Raw genomic sequence first — 20,205 nt, forward strand, 5'->3', positions numbered from 1 at the left:
AAGATAATTTCCCTAATGAACTTGAACTGTTATTTCTTATCTGGAAAATGATGGTGTCCTATTTGTCTTGAGCCATAGAATAGTCTATAAACACAGTAACCCAGATGAAAATGTTCCTGCATTTTTTTTTTTTGTATTTTTTAAAATTTCTAAAAGCAAACAACAAAAAAACTTCAGAACCTATCTCGATTGTATAAAACCATAAAGAAAGTAACAGGCATTAAGGATTTCAATACCAAAAAATTTCAAATGCCGTGTTTACATTTTGCACTCACACACAAAGCCTAAATATAAAGCATTCATTCTTTTACAAATCTTATTTCAAGCTTTCTTTTATCCTTTTCTTGAAACATATTTTACTAAACTGTATATATACATGCACGCTGAGATCTGGGAAGAACTAGTTATTTTTGTTTTTCTTGTTTTGTTTTTGTTTGAGACGGGGTCTCGCTCTTGTTGCCCAGGCTGGAGTGCAGTGGTACAATCTCGGCTCACTACAACCTCCACCTCCCAGGTTCAAGTGATTCTCCTGCCTCAGCCTCCAGAGTAGCTGGGATTACAGGCACGCACCGCCACACCTGGCTAATTTTTGTATTTTTAGTAGAGACAGGGTTTCACCATGTTGCCCAAGCTGGTCTCAAACTCCCGACCTCAGGTGATCTGCCCACCTGGGCCTCCCAAAGTGCTGGAGTTCTGTGTCAGTGCTTCCATGTTCCCAGGAAAAAGACAAGGAGGAAGCTGTTAGTGGAAAACAGTTACCCAAAGTGCTGAGAAGCAATTCTGATGGGGCTGGGGTTTTGCAACTGGGAGCACATTTTTGGCATTTTGCTGCCAATAGTTTAGAGGCAGGAATCCTGCCTCAGTTTCACAAAGCCAACTCCTGTGTTTACACCCAATTACTTGAATGATGTCTGAGGGGCCTGGAGAAAGACTAGGTTTGGTATTGCGCATTTATTACGACATGTCAAATTATTGCCTAGGAGGCATCCCTATTCATCCTGAAAGCAAAGAGTAGCATTTGCCAGCAGGTCAAAAATGACTCTGCAGTTTCAAGAAATACACACACACCAACAGAGAGCCTCTAGCCCCTCTAGGGACTTGGCAAGTGTACCGCCTATCTTTCAGCTGAAACATCTACTTCAGCCTCTCAAACAGAATCCCCACCTGCCCTGTGGTTTTCTTATGTCTCTAGAGCTCTGCCTGTTCTGGGAACCTCAGCACCCCGGGTCTAGTACAAAGCCCCTGCCCCAAGTACATGTACAAGACCAAGCCATTGACAAGCAAAGATCAAAGGGTGGACAGAGGTCAAAGGCTCTCAAACACCCACAGCATCATGCATTTCAGCACTGACTTTCAACATGGTTTGACCCTGGACGGGGCCGTGAGAAACAGATCTTTTTCTGAGACATCTGTTGAGAAGCTTTCCCCAGCCTACTAGGAAAACAAATAAGAAATGTTTTAAAAGTAAAATATGTTGGCAACTTTTAAGAAATGTTTTCTTTTGATGTCCATTTATTACTGCATCAAGAGTATTAAAATCTCTGGCTGAAAAGAAAAAAAAAATCCATATTATAGCCAACCATACAGCTGCTTTAGGGAACATGCAGATAAAATAATGAAACAACTGAAGAATGTTTAAATGTTTATTTTCATGTTAAAAACGATGTATTACCCTGTGGTTAGAATATACCTTTATGCTGAAAAATGAAGTCACTTTATTTCCGAAATATTTCCAGAAAAAAAGAAAAGGAAAAAATCCAAAAGTCAAGAAGAATAAGATGAAAATGTTCTGGCAGATTCCATCATCAATCCCAACATAAGCCACATCCTTTCTAGGCCAGAATTCCAAATTCAGGGCATTTCATGATGTTATTAGGTCTCAAATGTTTTTCCCACTATCAGTTTAGATATTTTGGAGTGGGATGTCTGTACATTTAAAAGCTACAATTTTGCATGCTTTCATTTTAAAAAAAACTCGGTGTTTCATTATATTGCCTATATTACATACAAAAATATCTGCAGTCCATATTTCAGCATAACTTTTCCACCATCCATACCGTCCCTTTACATGACAGGTGATATGCATTACATCACACATATATAATTTTGATAAAAAGGGGAGGGTTGCTGAGTTTATAAACCATCTGTTATGTCATTTACAGAGAATGAAATGGAGAATTGAGACCATTTTTAGGTAATTAGAGTGGAAAACACATTGGTGTCCCTGACATGTAGGGTTCAGATGAAACCACGCTCTGTGGTCCTTGCTGTGAGACTGAATCGTTCCCTCACAGAGTCTCTGACAGGGCTCCAACATCCCAGTAATGGGAAGACCTCTTTCTAAAATAACGAAACAAGACTGCTACCAAAATGCGCAAAGGTGGACGTTCTAAAACTTAGAAGTTAGCAAGTTACAAATTACTTAGTCTACAGATGTGGCAATGGGACAAAAAGTAACCAACTTTCCCCCTGCATGACTTCATAAATAGAAACTTCTGTCTAGATAGTAAGGATTATTATAGTCTGGGAATTTATCCTGGCCAGTGTGCACTATACAACAGCTAGGAAGTCAATTATTCCTTCTCTTGGGACACATGGAGCATTCTGAGGTTTGCTAGGTGTTGTTTTTCCAGGGCAACCTTCTATTGTCTTTTCTTCTTGCCTTCTCTCAAATGCAACACACCTGTGTGTTTAAGCATCGGTTCTTTGATGTGGCAGCTGCTTCTTGATTCCTGTGCTCTGGCCTCTACTGCAGCACATCTGGACCCTGGAGGCAGCGGTTGCAATCCTCAATGGTTCCAGGTCGTATGCTGGTCATCTAGCATCTGAACCTCCCTTCACGTGACCATGGAGTTCACTGTCTGGTGCCTTCTCAAGAGGCTTGCTGGTGTCTCCCGCAGTGGGAGTCTGAGCATTCCATTCCCATGGGAGAGGAAGGGACTTTATAAATGTTTGGTTCAGGTTATTTATCAAGACTAATAATTTGGGTCTATCAGCCATAAAATCATGGAAAATCCAGGCAAATGCATGGTCCCCAGAAAATTAGATTTCATGACTTAATAGTTTATACCTTTACCTCCACTTTAGATATTTTGGGGCACAGCGCCTAATAGTTGTATATTGACTAGCTGGAAAACAAGGTGCTATAACCCATGGTTTATAATCTTCAGGAAATATTTAGAGGAGGAAATATTTTAATGAAATTCTTTCATGAAAAATAATATCCATGCTAAATCTGAGGACAACTGACAGTCACTGTTGATTCTTACTAAATAGTTTGTTGTCTGGCTCTTCAGTATTGACACACACACACACATATACACAGGGGTATATGTATGTATATGTGTTTATACACATCTGGGTGTGGGTTCTATGGTGGAAGGAACCCGTCCCCCATGGCCTTCCATTGATTATTATTTTGAATTGACTGGGTTATAACACAAAGGAGCAAAGGTGGCTACACAGGGGCTTTATCACTCAGGGTGACTCTAAGTAATCACAAGAAGCATCTTCAGGACTGTGGCCAGTTTCCAGCCCTACTGAGAAAGCACTGGCATGTTTGAATGCTCCCGTTTGCCCCCTGCACCCCATCAAGCACTGCCATCAGAGGGAATGGTCTAATTTGTATGTTCCCTGATAACACTCCCCATGGCAGTGATAATTTCCTTTACCTCCTCCCCAGTTAGACCCCCCACCCAAAGTCTTAACTTTACCAGTGGGCAGGACCCTGCTGTATGTATGTAAGAGATTTCCTCCCCATTTCAGTGGAGGTTCTTCATTTTCAGAAATGAATTCCCAGTATTTCTGGAATGCTAGAGATCCAAAGGGAGAGAGGACTGAAGAGCCTCACAGAAGGAGCCGACTCACCTGGATAGCTACGTGTCAATCAGCATATGAACTTTCTTCGGTCCTGTATGGTTGGCTCTGAGCTACCTCTGCACCAAACTCTTTGAAAAGCTTTTGGCTGACTGAGGAATCTTCCCATAAAGTGTCAGCCATCTCTCTGCAAGCTCCTTTTGCAGCTAATGCCTGGCTCTCCTCGTTTCCTTATCCCATCAAACCGAACTATTTTTGGAACTTCACCAGCTTCAGTTCCTAAGCCCCGTTTTATAGAACTAACTGAACACTGGGCTCTGGAGATCAGGCTTACATCACTTGCAATTTCAGCACTGTTCACAAACACACTGTAGTCCTGTGGGTCAGAGATACAGGAAGAACTTTTTGGCTGCCACGTCATGGCTAGAGGAGGCTGGGTTGTCATGTTCCCATCCAAGGAAATCTACAATAAGAGAACAACTGAACGCCTCTCCTTGGATTAGCTCAGTTGTCAGCCATTTGGGGTCAGGGCACTGCTTCAGCTGACTTCCTGCAGATCTTTCCTACTTGGGGCCTTTAAAATTATATTTCTTAAGAGATGCAAATGGCTCAGTAAAGCTCATAATGAGGCATACTAGTCCAGTGTCTACATTTCCAGTAATACGATCTTAATAAATATGTCATCACATTTTGCTAATCTGAAATTTTTGCCTTAAGACCATTCATGATGCTACAAAAATAACATTTTTATTTAAATATTATGCAGGAGTTGTTTCTTTTTTTCTCTTGCCATTTTGATTTTTCAATAGCTGTGGTTTTTAAATTTTATTTTCTACAATAGCTACCTCTTGAGTTCTGGAATAGTCACTTATTTGTATGGACTTTCCGGGGAAACCCATTGCTTCTCTCCACAAATGCACACCCTGTCAATGTTTTGTCTCTGCCAGAGTCATGATTGAGGTTTTTTTTTTTTTTTTTTGGTCATTGTATGAATGGATTTCTATGTATTGCTAACTTGAAATGTCATTCTACTTACTTAAAAAAAAAAAAACTTTTCTTCTGGTAAAATGGAAAGTGCAATCTGCATCTATTTCCTAGATAACTTCCTTTCTGTGCAGGTCAATTCTACTTTAAGACTTCAGTTTGGATAACAAATTGTGTTGGCCACAAAGTACTTGTATAAATACAGCTATGTTGGGGCCTTTTTACCCTCAGAAATGCACTCCAGGAGTTCCCCAAGAGTTTTCAACAAGCAGAGAATAAAAATAAATGTTTGTGATTGACAACTTTTCTCCAAATTTTTGAAACTTCACGTAGAAAACTGTAAAGAGATGGCCCTCCCTCATTGTATATTAACATTTTAAGTAAAACCCTTTGTCCCAGTGTTATACAAGAAAGTTCAACAACATAAAGGAAGGAAAAACAAAGTGAGAATAAGCTTCTTGGATACCATCCCTAGATGAAGAAGTGCGGAAAACTGGAAAAACCTGACATCCTGCATGGAGACCCAGGAAATAACATGGCAAATCCCAGGGAAGAAAACTCATGTGTAAATCAAACAGAGCTCAAGGAAAAGACTGAAATTTCTTCTCTTCATGTTTCAAAAAGAATTCCAGAGGTCAAAGGAACAGGTGCAGGTGCAAATGTATATAAAAATAATGAGCAGCGCTCATGACAAATCAGGATAGCTACATTCAGTCATCTTTCATGTATGTCTAAACTCAGGCCAAGGGGCAATTAGTGTCCACTGTGCTTTAAAAGGTCTAGGAATAGAAAAATCAACACCCAAATCTTTTCTAATTCCACATGGCCATTTGTCACGAGATGACTAACAATGTCTGTGGGGTCAGGTTTAATACATTTGCACTGAGCTCGTACCAGGCAGTCCATAAAACTGTTGTCTTAGAATTTCTTCAGTCCCCACATGTGGCTGTTTTAGAGGCATATCCAGACTTAAAACCCAGCTTCTATAGCTCTCCAGACCTCTTTTACCTGCTTAGAAATGAATCCCACCAGACCTCCACAAATCAAACTTTGTTAAATCATCCCCTATTGCTGATCAAACTCACTGCTCCAGCATTCAAAAAACAGAAGGCATAAAGGTGAATACAAACATAAGAAAGGAGTTTACATCTGGTCTTGCAGTCTTTCCATATAGTCTCTAAAGTCCTGTGAATCCCCCAGCCCCATATCTTGGCAGACCCACTTGATGTTATCATCGCTGTCAAACAGGATGGAGTTGGTGTATGGGCCACCGTCCTCTGGGAGGATGGTGGTGTAGGAAGTGAACTTGACTCTCTTCCTCTTTGGGCCCGAAGAATTCATAGGTTCATTTTTAATTTCTTTCTCATAGACATAGTCAGAGGGTCTGAGTAGTTGACTATGAAAAGTCTTCTGGGAACTGCCATTCAGAAGGAAGTTCCTCTCCTCAAACTGCAGGCCCCTGTCTATCATGGTTGTACACTCCTCCGATGGGAGTGTAATGTCAACAGGGTTCTCCAAAAGTTCCACTTCATTCCCAAGCCAGACCCAGTCGTGGGAATGGGGGATGTTGCCCTGCTCGCTCACAGCAAACCTTTTGTGTCTGTATTTCCAGGCAAATGCCACGCAGTTGATCAAGAAGACCAGAATGGCCAGGCAGAAGACGCAGAGCAGGGCATACATGCCAATCTCCAAGTCTGTTAGCCCCCTTGAGGTCACTGTGAGGTCACTAGGATTATTGGGGTCCGGTGACTTCCCTTGAGTGGGGAAGCTTGTGAAGGCATCTGGACCACCACTTTTGAGTAACTTATTCTTCCCTTCCATGGGAGACTGGGGGGTTGTGCTTTTGTTGGTACTTTCCTCGTGGCCAACAGGTGTGCCATGGTGGAACCATTCCTGCACTGCTCTCTCCTTGTTTCCTTCACGCTCTATGGAATTACTGAGGTGGTCTTTATATTCCCGATTTATGCCCTCAATATCATTGCTGCCTCCTTGGTGCTCATCACCACTGGGTTCGAATTTGACCTTGACGTTTCCTTTACCCACGGCAAGAACGCTCTTCCTCTTGGTCTTCTGACAAGGTTCACTTATCATCATTTCTAACTTAATCAAAGGCCCTTGTCCTTCACCCTCCGCAACCACAATTGGCCATTTGGACTCAAGGTTTGCCTGGACAGACACCACCATTTCATCCAATGATGAGACAGTAACAGAATAATCCTTAGGATCGTAAATGTCTAAAGGTGTCACCGAACCATCACTGAACAAAATCCAAGAACTTACTATTGCTTCCTAAGGAAAATGAAACCAAAGCATTATGTTACAATCAGGTTCCTTCAAATTTGAAAACATAAATATAATTTCCTATATAAATTGTTTCAATATGAGGAGAAGATGTCTACAGTTTTATAATCTTGAACAGTTCTTGTTATGCCTTGAACTGGTAGAACTGGCATCAATAATGTGCTGTAGCCTCACTGGGACAAGGAATAAATAATACACTTTAATGATAGCATTAAACTATAATTTATTGCATACATACAATAGAATTTGACCTTTTTAAAAACATATTGAAAGATCAGGCAATTGATCTGAATCAATTTCAGGTGCAACAAATCAGGCTACTGCTCAAGATAATATCACTTCGAACATTCTTCATTAAGAACCCAGTGGTGATGTAGCAAAACATGCACTGGCTGGAAGGATTGGGGAAGATGCACTGTGAGGCTGGCTGACTGGAATGGCACAGTGGCTCTGGTATCTTCAGAAATAATTTATAGAAGTTTAGAGATGGGAGGAAGTTTTAGAGTTGACCATAATTATTGTAAACAGTAGCAATTTGGTGCCTATTAGCCATGCTTAAGTAGCTGAAATGGAATTTCCAAGTATCAAAAACCACCTGCTTTGGCAAAAGTGAAAACATGTGATCCTTTGGTCACGGTCTAGCAGCAGGCTGTGCCTGGCACAGATAAGCCCAGCAGAAAGCAAATGGCGTATGGGGATGTGGTGGGTGTGGAAAGGCACATAAAAGGAAATATGTCTAAGTCTCTGAACACTTTCCTCAGAGACAGGGCAGCCTGGATGAGAAACAAGAAGCTTCAAGAATCCCCAGTCCTAGGCATGAGGACTCCTGCTCTCCTTCACAGGACGTGCTAACTGAGAGAGAAGTTGTCTCCACTGACCAGGGAGGCAGGGCCCCTGGGACGCTCACCTGCTGTGGGGACTGAAGAACATCCAGGGCGGCGACTGTGGAGACGATGGCCCTTTTGTCTGCTCGGTGTGGCTGCAGGGAGAGAGACATGCCAGCTACGAGCTGCACTCCCAGCTCCGCGATGGTGACTCGGTCATCCAGGACGATCACCGTCTTCTCAGCCAGGATGGAGTCCGAGAGCGGCGAGAGGACCTGAAAAGTCAGCGAGGAGGCTCATGCATCTCTGCTCCTCATAAGTACCGTGAACCCCTTAACTAGGGCTCCCAACAAAGTGCTCCCCAGCCCTCGGCTCAATGCATGCACCTGTGGGAATCGGTTAGGAGAGTATTATGCTGTTGTTCAATCACACTTAACAATGACAGGAGTTTTATAAAGATCGTCTTGGTCTATTTACTTTCCTCTGATTTATGTCATGATAACAGCCGTGTATTTTCTGAGAGAATCTTGATGTAATTTAGAGGCAATAATAAAAACCTGTCCATTGATATTAGGTACTCCAAGAGCAACATTTTCCCAACAACTAATACTTAGAATGGCACAGCTGCCCTTAAAACAGGGTGGGTATCCTGTATGACTCAGGTGGACCCAATGTAATCACGTGAGTCCTTAAAAGGAGAGACCTCTTCCTGGCTGGGGGCAGAAGGGGAAGTTAGAGGTTCAGTGTGGGGAGGACTCCATCCAGCCATTACTGCAGGTGGAAGAGACGACGTGACAAGGAATGCAGGTGGCCTTGGAGCAGAGTGACCCCTGGTGACCCCTGGCTGACAGTGGGCAAGGAAACAGGGACCTCGGTCAGTCCTAAAATCACAAAGAACTACTGTTACACAACCTGAAGGAGCTTGGAAGCCAAGTCTTTCCCCAAACTCCCAGATAAGAGCCCAGGCCAGCCGAGACCTGGAGTTCAGCCTCGTGGTGCCCTGAGCACAGAATGCAGCAGGTCCACGCGGATGCCTGGCCTGCAGAAATATTAGCTGACTAACAGGTGTTTTTTAAGCTGCTAGTTTGTGGTAGTTTGTTACACAAAAATAGAAAACACAGAACATAACATGTTTCATCCAGCTTTGCCAAAAATATAGCTTTGGCTACATTAAAATCTGACTTAGTTAACTCTGAGCAGAAACATTTTAAATTTGTATAAAGAAATATTCTGCACCATTTCTGCACACTTATCCTGTCAAATTGGCTAGAAAATAATTTTACTGTCACTATGATAAAGAATATTTAGCTATGGATTATTATGTTTTGAAAAAATTTTGTCTACAAGGTATGATATAACTAAATGGTTAAACTTCAAGGTTAGGAGGAAAAAAAACTAGCTTTCAGCAGTTCAACCACCTTCTATTGGTGATTACAAAATGGAGAGTATGATATTGGGGAAAAGATTATTCACACTATATGTTTCATTTAGCCTTCTTGGTAAAAGGGATTAGATATTTTTCTCAACTCTCTAAAATACGAAAATTAATCTGAGTTTAGGTTATTAAAATTGGTGAATGCTCTATTGCTTCTCATTATTCTCTTACAAACAAACAGAGGCAATACATGCACAGGGACACACGTTGATATGCACGGCCACGTGCACATGCACACACAGACACACATCTGCACAACAGCCTCTACCTGGCCACTCATCAACACAGACTGGTGTTGGGCAAAGCGGCAAGGTGTGGCAGCGTGTACCTGCACCGTGGTTATGCCCGGCTCCCGACCAGCCAGGGTCCTGCCGTCCTGTAACTGAGCGATTTTCGGCTCCTCCACCTTCATGAACTCGGTCACAAGGTCAGTGATGTCAAACTGCCAGTCGGGGCCCAGCATGTAGGTCAGCTGCCCTAAGTCAGGCGACTCGGCCACAAACTGGGTGAGGACGCGCACCGTGGCGTGCTGGTACTGCAGGGAGCAGCCTCGCCCCTTCTTCTCTTCATCGTCCTCGTCATCGCTATCCCGGGTAGGCCTGGAGCACAAGGAATCAAGACAGAACAAAGTCCTCATTGTTAAGAAGTTCTACATGCCCTTGGTTTTCAGATTCTAGGTGAGCCCACAGAATGAAATGAAATGGTCTTTCTCCTGCCGGACCTGCTCAGCCATCTATCCATTCCCTGTTCATTCACTCATTCCACAAGCACTTTGGTGAGGATCACGTGCTTTGTGCTTGCAACAGGAATGGCAAGGGCAGCTCCTGCCTTCCTGACCTGTACAGAGGCTGAGGCTCTGGTCTTGGTGTCCTGGAAACTGGTAATTTTAAAACCATTCCCCTGTGGGATGGAGGAACCTAAGATATGCGTCAGAACTGCTGTTTGGATTCATTTTGACATTGGACTTCCTGCCAAGTTCTCTACTCTCTCACAGGCTCAGCTACCTCCCCTTGGAAATGAACACATAGGAACAGCTGGACCCCTTTCCTCCCTCATAGTTCCACATGAGGACCAAGGAGGTCAAGGTATGATGACATCTCAGAAATGGCCCTTTAGGAACCCCAGACCAACCAGGAACCATCGGCCGTGGATGGTCCTAACACCCCACCTCCTCATTGGCTGAGGCCCTCTATTCTGTACGGAAAGAAGCAGCTTCCTGAGCTAATGGCCCTAAGGTCTGCCAAAGGATCCTTTCCTTCTACCGTCCTACACTAATCTAAAATCACTGCTCTGCGAGCAAACCTGCTCATGCTACTGCTAAAACATCTGAAATGTGTCTCTCCTGTTGCCCGTCCTGGCTTCTCCCTTCCTTATGGTTCTGGCCCTTCCTCTCTCCCTGGCACCTGTTATCCTCTAACCTCCACCTGTCCACAATCCACCCTGAGAAAGCCTCTCTGTCTCTGCAATTCCAGAACCTTCCCCTCAAGAAGTAGCAGTCCTGTGTCCCTTTGAGAGTGCTTTGTTTGGTGACTACTGACCAGTCTGTGCCCTCGGTGCCTGCGGATTCTGTCAGGGGAGAAAGGGGAGAAGGGGAGTGACTCATGCATGCTGAATTAGACCTACTGTGTGTCCTCTTCCACGTGTTTACATAAGGATGAGAGCGGACATCGATCGCCCACACAGCACACGACAGCCATGCATATTTAATGCATGTAATCTTCACACAGCCCCAAAGAGCGAGGTTGAATTATTTCTCTGATCTTACCAGTGAGGAAACCAAGACGTGGTTTGTGCGGCCACTCAGCCAGGGCCACGCAGCTGGCCGTCTCCCGAGGCAGGGCCCACACAGCCAGACCAGCTGCCCCATCGCGTGTGTCCCCTTCCTTTCTATAGCTAAGCCCATTCATCTTCTCAACAGCTATGAAACATGTCCTTACTTTTGCATAAAGAAACCAGGCTCAGAGTGGTTAATATGTATCCCAGATAACCGGCAATTCGCAGGTCTGGATACAGCTCCATTTGACTTCTGAAAGCCACTTTCTTTACTATATGACATTCTGCCTCCCTGAAAGGTCTGAGAACCATTTATAAAATGGTAGAAAAAATTTTCACCAGCACAATAGCATAAAAATTTTGGTTTCCCAAAGTAAGAAATGAATATCTCCGTGAGTAAGACAGATGGTATTAGGTGGCAAAGAAACATAGCATTCAATTAAAAAAAAAAACAAAAACAAACGAATAACATACTGAAAAGTTATTCCCATTTTATTTTTCAATCCTTCTGAATATGTCACAGAGAATGTCTCTGTTCTGTGCTAGGATGTCTTTAAAGCTTCTCAGAACTAACTACTTTCCATTAGTTAATAAAGACAGGGTCACATAGGCAGGCAATGGTGTCTACTCAGAATTTAACAACATTGTTTAGTTTTCTTTGTAATCATTTTAGATTAAATTATTTTATGATAAATGACACTAGTTGACCATTTGTGCTAGCAATGGGAAGTTCCCTTTAGATTAATGGGTAAAAAAAGCAGAACAGCACTAGACATGTGTTTCATTAAAACGTGGCAGTATCATAATAATGGTCAATGAATAGATGAGATTTTAGAAATCTTGTAGTAATGAAACAAAACAATCCTGTTATTTTAGGGCAGATTGTATCCTATTCATTTATTTAAACTTTTAATTTCAAAATTATTACAAATTAAAAGCTAAAAAACAAACAACAACAACAACAAAAAAAAAAAAACCAGGAGATCTTATACACTCTTTACTCAGTTCCTTGAAGTTAGCATCTTCCTAACTATAAGAAAATTTCAAAACCAGGAAATTGGCAATGGTATACACGCAGCTTATTAACATACAAGCATAACTTAATTACAGTCTAATGATACCAAAGCTTTGCTACTTTGAGTGTAGATACCTTAGTTCCCGGTAAGTCCCATTACCCTGACCACTTTTAAGAATATAATTGTTTTTGGCTGGGCGCGGTGGCTCAACCCTGTAATCCCAGCACTTTGGGAGGCCGAGACGGGCGGATCACAAGGTCAGGAGATCGAGACCATCCTGGCTAACACGGTGAAACCCCGTCTCTACTAAAAAATACAAAAAAAAAAAAAACACTAGCCGGGCGAGGTGGCGGGCGCCTGTAGTCCCAGCTACTTGGGAGGCTGAGGCAGGAGAATGGCGTAAACCCGGGAGGTGGAGCTTGCAGTGAGCTGAGATCTGGCCACTGCACTCCAGCCTGGGCGACAAAGCAAGACCCCGTCTCAAAAAAAAAAAAAAAAGAAAAAAAAATATGTAATTGTTTTAAGTATGTTTTTCTATCTATCCTAAGTACCACATCAGATAAGGTCATACTTTCCCCTTTGAATACCAAACATGATGTAAAAAATTGATGCAAGGAAAGTCTATCCTATGTAACAGTGTTTTTACTCATTCTATCATTCTTCTTTCCTTTCTGAAGTTCCAAATCCTTTTCCATTATAATTTTTTTTGTCTACTGAAGTTTCCTGTCTAATGAAGTTCCATTAGCCATGCTTTAAAGGTAGGTCTCCTGAAAACAAACTCTCGAAGTTTTTGTTCATTTAAAAATGTCTTTATTCTCCTTTCATTCCTAAAGGATACTTTTGCCAGGTAAAGAATTTGAGGCTGACAGTTCCTTTCTTTTAGCGCCTGAAAAATGTGCCAAGTCCTTCTGGCCTCTGTGGTTTCAGGCGAAAAATTCATTGCCATTCAAATTGGTATAACCTGTCTCTGGATGTTTTTAAGATTTTCTTTGTCTTTCATTTTCAGAAGTTTAATTACGACGTGTCTTCACGTGGATCTCTTCGGGTTTCTCATGTTGGTGGTTTCTCAAGCTTTTTTTTTTTTTTTTTTTTTTTTTTTTGAGGCAGAGTCTCGCTCTGTCGCCCAGGCTGGAGTGCAGTGGCCGGATCTCAGCTCACTGCAAGTTCTGCCTCCTGGGTTTACGCCATTCTCCTGCCTCAGCCTCCCGAGTAGCTGGGACTACAGGCGCCCGCCACCTCGCCCGGCTAGTTTTTGTATTTTTAGTAGAGACGGGGTTTCACCGTGTTAGCCAGGATGGTCTCGATCTCCTGACCTCGTGATCCGCCCATCTCGGCCTCCCAAAGTGCTGGGATTACAGGCTTGAGCCACCGCGCCCGGCCTTCTCAAGCTTTTTGAAACTATGCGTTTATGTCTCTTGACAAATCGGAGAGGTTTTCAGCCATTATTCCTGCAAATACTGTTTGAGCCCGACACCTTTTCTCCTTTTCTTCTCGGATTCTAATTATGGGAATCCTAGATATTTTCTTATAGTCCCACAAGCCCCTGATGCTCCATTCCTTTTTTCCCACAAGTCTATTTTCTCTGTTATGTAGATTAAGTAAATTGTATTGTCTGTTCTCAAGTCCATCGATTTTATCCTCTGTCATCTCACTGTACTGAGCCCTATTGAGGGCTTTTGTTCACCCTCGTTCCTATATTTTTCTATAATTTACATCTGGTTCTTTTTCATAAGCTATGTTTCCTCGCTGAGATATTTTCCTTCTTAATTGGTTCCAAGGCTATTTGTAATTTCTTACTGAAAGTTTTTGTTTCTCCTATGGTATGGCTGCTTTAAAATCCTTGTCAGATATTCTAACATCTGGTTTATCTGGGCATTGCCATCAGTTGACTATCTTTTCTCATTCAAGTTGTGGTTTACCTAATTCTTGGTATGATGAGTGATTTTTTTCAGTTATATTCTGGACATTTTGTACATTATGACAGGAAACTCTGGGTTCAACTGAAATCTATTGTAGTTAAATTTGCTTTGTTTTAGCGCGTATGTCCTAGTCTACTTTTGTGCACTTAGGTTCTAATGAAAATTTGGCTTGAGAGCCCTCAGGTGCTATTCTGGTCTGTTTTGTTCCCCTGGTCCTGTGGTTTCCCACAGTGAAGCAGGAATCCCACTTGAACCCCTCTGGGTTTGCCAATGGAGACGAGGGCACCTCCCTGGGCTGGGTGGAGGCTGGAAGACGTCCGGCAGGCAGGGCAGTATCACTTCCCCCAGCGGCCCTTCAAGTTTCAGCAAAGGGTTTTCAAGATCCACCCTTGGCCTTTTGTTTCAAGCACACTTTCCTGACAGTGAATCTCTTAAAATTTTCTTCATCATTTGCTGTCTGGAAAGACTGAAAATTTCAACATCATCGGGTCCCTGTTTCTTTTTGTCTCGTAGCCCTTCCAAAATTTTCTCTCTCCTCTTGCATTCTGCTATTAGCAGCAAGATGAATCTAAGTGCACATTTAGTATTTGCCTGGTCTTCTCCTCAGCTAACTATCTGACCTCACTTGCTTTCCACACACCTGCAGGGCACAATCTTGCGAAGCACTCTGTCACCTCCTAACCAGAATCCATGCTCCTCAACTCCCCCTGAACCCTCACTGGCAGCGTTTTTGAAGTTCAGATTTCTACTTCCCATTTGTGCACAATGATCTCAGCTTTCTATAAGGTGATTTGGGATTTCTCTACAATGATCCTCATTCATCACGTACAACGTCTTTAACACCCATGTTTCTACTAACAATCTGTTCAAGGCAATTGATGCTTTTTCCATTATGCTCCTCAAAACCTTCCAGCCTCCACTCACTGCCTGATTCTAAAGGCACACTCACATTTGAGGTATGACTTATGGCTACAAGCCACCACTGGGCAACAGGCTCTATATTAGTTTTCTATTGCTGCATAACAAATGACCACAAACTTCATGGTTTAAAACAATGCCCACACCAACACACTCACAGTTCTGCAAGCCAGTAATCCAGGCAGGCTCAACTGAATTCTCTACACAGAGATTCACAAGCTCAATATTAAGGCGTCAACTGGGCTGGTCTCTTATCTGGAAGTGCTAGGGAAGAATCCACTTCTAAGATCAGCCAGGTTGTTGGCAGAATTCTGTTCCTAAGGTTATAGAACCGAGGCCCCATTTCCTGGCTGGTTGTCATTTGGAGGCTGCTCTCAGCTACCAAAGATTACCACATTCCTTGGTAAGTGGCTGAATCCACATTCGTCAGCAAGTGGCTCAACCCACCTTCAAAGCCAGCAGTACATCATCACGTTGTTCTCATCCTCAAATCTTCCCAACTTCCCCTTCTGCTACCAGTTGGCAGGAACTCTGCTTTCAGAGGCTTCTCTGGTGGGTCCCACCACCTGGCTAATCTCTGTATTTTAAGGTCCATTGATTTGGGATTGTAGTTACATCTGTAAAATCCCCTCCCAGCACTACAAGATTAGTGTTTGAAGAAGAAGGAGATGGGGATCATGGGAAGGGAGAGTGATCTGTTTTGTTTTGTTTTGTTTTGTTTTTGTGATACAGAGTCTTGCTCTGTCGCCCAGGCTGGAGTGCAGTGGCGTGATCTCGACTCACTGCAAGCTCCGCCTCCCGGGTTCACGCCATTCTCCTGCCGCAGTCTCCCAAGTAGCTGGGACTATAGACACCCACAACCACGCCCGGCTAATTGTTTTGTATTTTTAGTAGAGATGGGGTTTCACCATGTTAGCCAGGATGGTCTTGATCTCCTGACCTCATGATCTGCCCGCCTCGGCCTCCCCAAGTGCTGGGATTACAGGCGAGAGTCGTCTTTAGAACTGTCTACTATAGTATGTATCCCTGAGTTCTTGGGACAACCCGTCAGTAATGTTATCATCCCTAGTTGATAGATGAGGAAACTGAGAAAGAGATAGGTTAAATCACACGTCCAACATCACACAGGTACAAGTTGTAAAGCTGGGGTTAAAATTCAGGCAGCAAAATGAAGAGTCTTACCCGGTGCGGGGAGAGAGGGGAACAACTCAGGCAGCCTTATCCCACAGCCCACAGTCTTAACCACTGTACTGTGCTCCATGGAGGAAGGCTGACATTGACAAGCAGGGGAACCGAGAGTGAATAACATAGGAATGAACAACAGAGAAGTGAGTGGGGAATGGAAAATAGCTATGTCCTAAATGCCACATCTTGTGATAGGTGCTTGTTACGTATTGCATTCATTTTACTGAATCCTAGCAACTACTCTATGAGGTTGTTACTATTATTATTACAATTATCTTCATTAAGATTTCCTCATGTCAAATTGCTAGTAAGTACTCAAGTCAGATCCATCTGAACCCAAAACCCAGACCACACTTCCCACCGTGGATGTTGCTTCCCAAGGGCTTGAGTCCCTGAGGGCCAATTTGCCTCCCACAAAGATTTGGGCCCCAGGACAATCAGATCCAAAGTCTTCTCTTTGATTCCTCACCTTCTGTTGGCAGCAACCGGGATCCTCCAGCCCTTGATCTGGCTCAGCTCAGTGTCTGAGATCTCAATCTGCAGGGGGAGTCTGGGCGCCCAGACAGTGACCTCGAACTGGGAGGTGAAATGCTGGTGGGTGAAGTTCACAATTGTGTCCACTTTGCTCTTCATTTCCTTCCCATTCACAAAAATGGAATCACAATTGTTGGAAACCTTTGGGGAGGAGGTAGAACCTTGAGATGCATCAGGAGGAAAAGCACAAGCAAATACCAACAACAGTGAAAGTTCATGAACTGCAGCAGCTCTGATTTATTAGACACCAAAACAACCCGATGAACAGAACTTGTACAAAAGGTAATTTGTAGGCACTAATTAGTGACAAATACTGACAAATAGACTCCAGGAAAACTATTTTGTATTACAAAATACTGACAAGTAAAACCATTAACATAATTTAATGGAGTTATATAACCTCTGTTGCCTTTTGTGTGTATGTGTCAGTGTTTATCTTACCTTTTTTATGTACTCAAACGATCACTAATCAAACCCCAGGTGCCTCATAGTTCACTCCTGCACCATATCTGAAGATGCATAAAAGGTTTTTATGTTACTGAAAAAGCACATTATTCAAGTCATACTGAGGATCTCTGAAAAATCAGGAGAGCTTTGCACTAGATTAAAATCCTGGTGGCAAAACAGTTGTGAAATGCATTAGAAACATGGATATAATTATTTTTGCCCCATTCAGCTATAATTTTGCAGACTGAATGTGGCATTTCACCATGGTCTTTTGACTCAGCCTTGGGGGTGGCCTCTCTAATGTGCATGCTTCAGTAGGTTGAGCATTAGACCATTTAAGTACCCATTTTACTTCACATTTTCAGGATAAGCAAATAAATTGTTGCTGACTTTCTCTCCTGGACAATCAGGAAAATGTATTTATGTATCTAGGTGGAGAGAAGAAAGAGGGATCACAAATCATTTCATGAGCAGAGGACAGAAAATAAAAAGTAGTGTGCAACCTTTGCATTCATACTGCTGAGGGGCAGTGTCAAGCCTGGGCTGCTGGCAGGGCCCCCACCTCAACCAGTGGAGCCACCACAGCCCCACTTTTGCAAGCCAGAAACTAGGACTTACTCTTGTTGCTTCTCTTCCTCACTTGAATCTGTAACTACAACTCAGGCCTCCCTTCTGAGCCCCAGATACACACATCCAACTGCCGATTTGACATGGTCAAGTGAATGGCTCAAGAACAATGTCAGAAGTGCCCACTTCCAAACTTAAAGAGTGAACTTCCAAGTTGTTTGAGATAAATTACCACCTTCCCTCCCTCCCAAAAAATGGTACCAATATGAATGTGCTTCCTTGGAAATGAAGAAATCAGCCTTTTACCACCCAATAGCTCTACACTGCAGCTCGCCGTGGAAACCAAGGAGAAAATAGCTAATGGGACACTTCAGACTCACCCTGCATCCCCAGTCACAGGGATGGATCCTTGTCACTTCCACTTCTCAACACCAATGACGTCTTTAGGAATCCTTAGATATAATTAATGTAGGCTACTCATTGGGACATCTGCTGAAATCATTGAGACTTTGACTTGATAATCCTAGTCCACAAAGCAATGAACAAGGATTGCTGGAGAGTTACTGGAGTCTGGCTAAGTTCATTTTTGGAGCTCCTTTGCTATCCTGTCAGAACTTAGCAGTCTAAAATCTTTTTCCCTCCAGGCCTAAGATAGCAGTAGATAGAGCTACCATTAGGCCTGATAGCTAATGTGTCTCTCATGCCCAAAATTCCAGGGGGAGCTGAATATGGCATTTCTTTAACTTTTCAAATTAAGAAAAGAATCTACTTCTATCCCTCTTTTTGCTTTATTTTATAAAAAGAGAGAGAACAACAACAATGAAGCAAGCAAATGAGCTGTATTTTAGAGCACGTTTGAGGCTGTTAAATCTGCTTCGTTGTGCCCAGGACTGTAAATAATCAGAACAAGATTTCCATTTAGGGCAGAAAACGGAATGGAGGATCATGTCCTTATTTTTAATAGATGTTGACACAATGCTGAGCCTGACTGCCATCCATTCAGGTACTCAAGATGTGGAAGCCCCATTATAGAGAAATATCTGCCTTCCCAAGGAAGCACTGCACTAGGAGAAGGTGAAGGCTCAGTAAGACCTCTAATTTCCCCTGAATTCACTGCCTGTTCTGCCTGTGCCATGCAGACTACCTCAAGAGAATGAAGTCCCCCCAACCCTGCTCAGAAAAAAAGAGATTGAGGTCCCCTGTGATTTAGAAACCTGCAGTGGATACACTGGGGAGTTCTGCTCTCACTTCTCCCTAGCTCAGGTGGTTATCACTTATTGCTAGAATTTTCTCAGTCCAACGTTCCATACCGCAGACCTCAACCCTCCTGCATTTGTGTAAAATTATGGTTCTCCCTTGTTTACTGCTACCCAACCACCCCCAATCACACTTCAAATCACTCTGAATCACATCCCACTGGAGAGCACACACCAGTTTTGGAAACTGTGAAGCCCTTTCTATGTTAATAAGGAATAAATAATGTAACTGTCTGCATCCTTTCAGAGCACTACAGACTTAAACCTGCCCCATCTTTTAGGAAGTGATGTAGAGCCCATATAGAAAAAATAAATTAATTAAAAACATAACAAAGTAAGAGGGCTTAGCAGTTCTTTATGTTGACTATCTTTTGAGATTTTCCTCCTGCGATACGCATACCCTTAAAAAAGTGTATGTCCTCCATTTTAAGTAATTCAATTAAAACAGCACAAATAAGGCTAATCATATTGAGTACTAAGACTTGAGGTATCTAACAATGTACAAAGGATATACAGAAACCAGAGTTTCTCACTTCATGGTCACCAATTACAGATGACCGTCAGTATTTGTGGATTCCATATTTGCAAACTTATCTACTCCCTAAAAGTTATTTGTAACCCCAGAGTCAGTACTTGCAGTGCCTTTTTGGTCATTTGTGGAATTGCACAGAGAGGGGAAAATTTTGAACCACCTGCCATGCACGCATCCCCAGTTGAGGTCAAGCAAGTACTCGCTCTGCTGTCTTGTCTCAGCTCTCATGCAAAGACCAGAGCACGGACAATACAGGGGGCAGTGGAGCGCAGTGTGGGAGGCTTCAGCTTGGGCGCTGGATCCAGTAGGACAGAATCTGAATGCCTGCTCTGGCACCTGTCAGTGAGGCAGCCTCAGATAAGTCAACTAACACTTCCAAACTTCAATATTTCTTTTGTAATAGAAGATTATAGACTATTAGAAGTGTGTGTGTGTGTGTCTTATTTCTCCTACAAGCAAAGGTCCAGTACTCACTAATTCAGTGTTCACAGGGATTTTATAACTATCTCAAATAATGAGAACAAGACAGCTCATACTTGTACAGGACCTCATCGTCGCAACACTCTCCTTTCAATGCAGTAAGTCCCACGGTGACGCCACAAGGTGGGTGTCATGAGACTCATTTTACCTGTACTGAATCCAGCGTAAAGAAAGGTACTGCCTCTTGCATAGCATTTTGCATGTATCAACACTGACTG

At 42.9% G+C, this 20,205-nt stretch overlaps 1 protein-coding gene across 3 annotated transcripts in view; it reads right to left on the reverse strand.

The window, feature by feature from the left end:
- Window positions 1-1,630: 1,630 nt before the first annotated feature.
- Window positions 1,631-20,205, reverse strand: part of TMEM132B (transmembrane protein 132B) — a 476,296-nt gene continuing 457,721 nt past the window's right edge. For all 3 annotated transcript variants that reach the window (XM_030939991.1, XM_010368427.2, XM_010368428.2), the window contains 4 exons: window positions 16,641-16,846; window positions 9,689-9,959; window positions 8,009-8,200; window positions 1,631-7,089 (listed from right to left, as the gene is read on the reverse strand). In XM_030939991.1, coding sequence (XP_030795851.1) covers window positions 5,944-7,089; window positions 8,009-8,200; window positions 9,689-9,959; window positions 16,641-16,846 — 1,815 coding nt within the window. In that variant the 3' untranslated portion in view covers window positions 1,631-5,943. The remainder of the gene's footprint in view (window positions 7,090-8,008; window positions 8,201-9,688; window positions 9,960-16,640; window positions 16,847-20,205) is intronic.

The sequence above is a fragment of the Rhinopithecus roxellana genome, chromosome 10, assembly GCF_007565055.1.
Source record: "Rhinopithecus roxellana isolate Shanxi Qingling chromosome 10, ASM756505v1, whole genome shotgun sequence".
NCBI lineage: Eukaryota > Metazoa > Chordata > Mammalia > Primates > Cercopithecidae > Rhinopithecus > Rhinopithecus roxellana.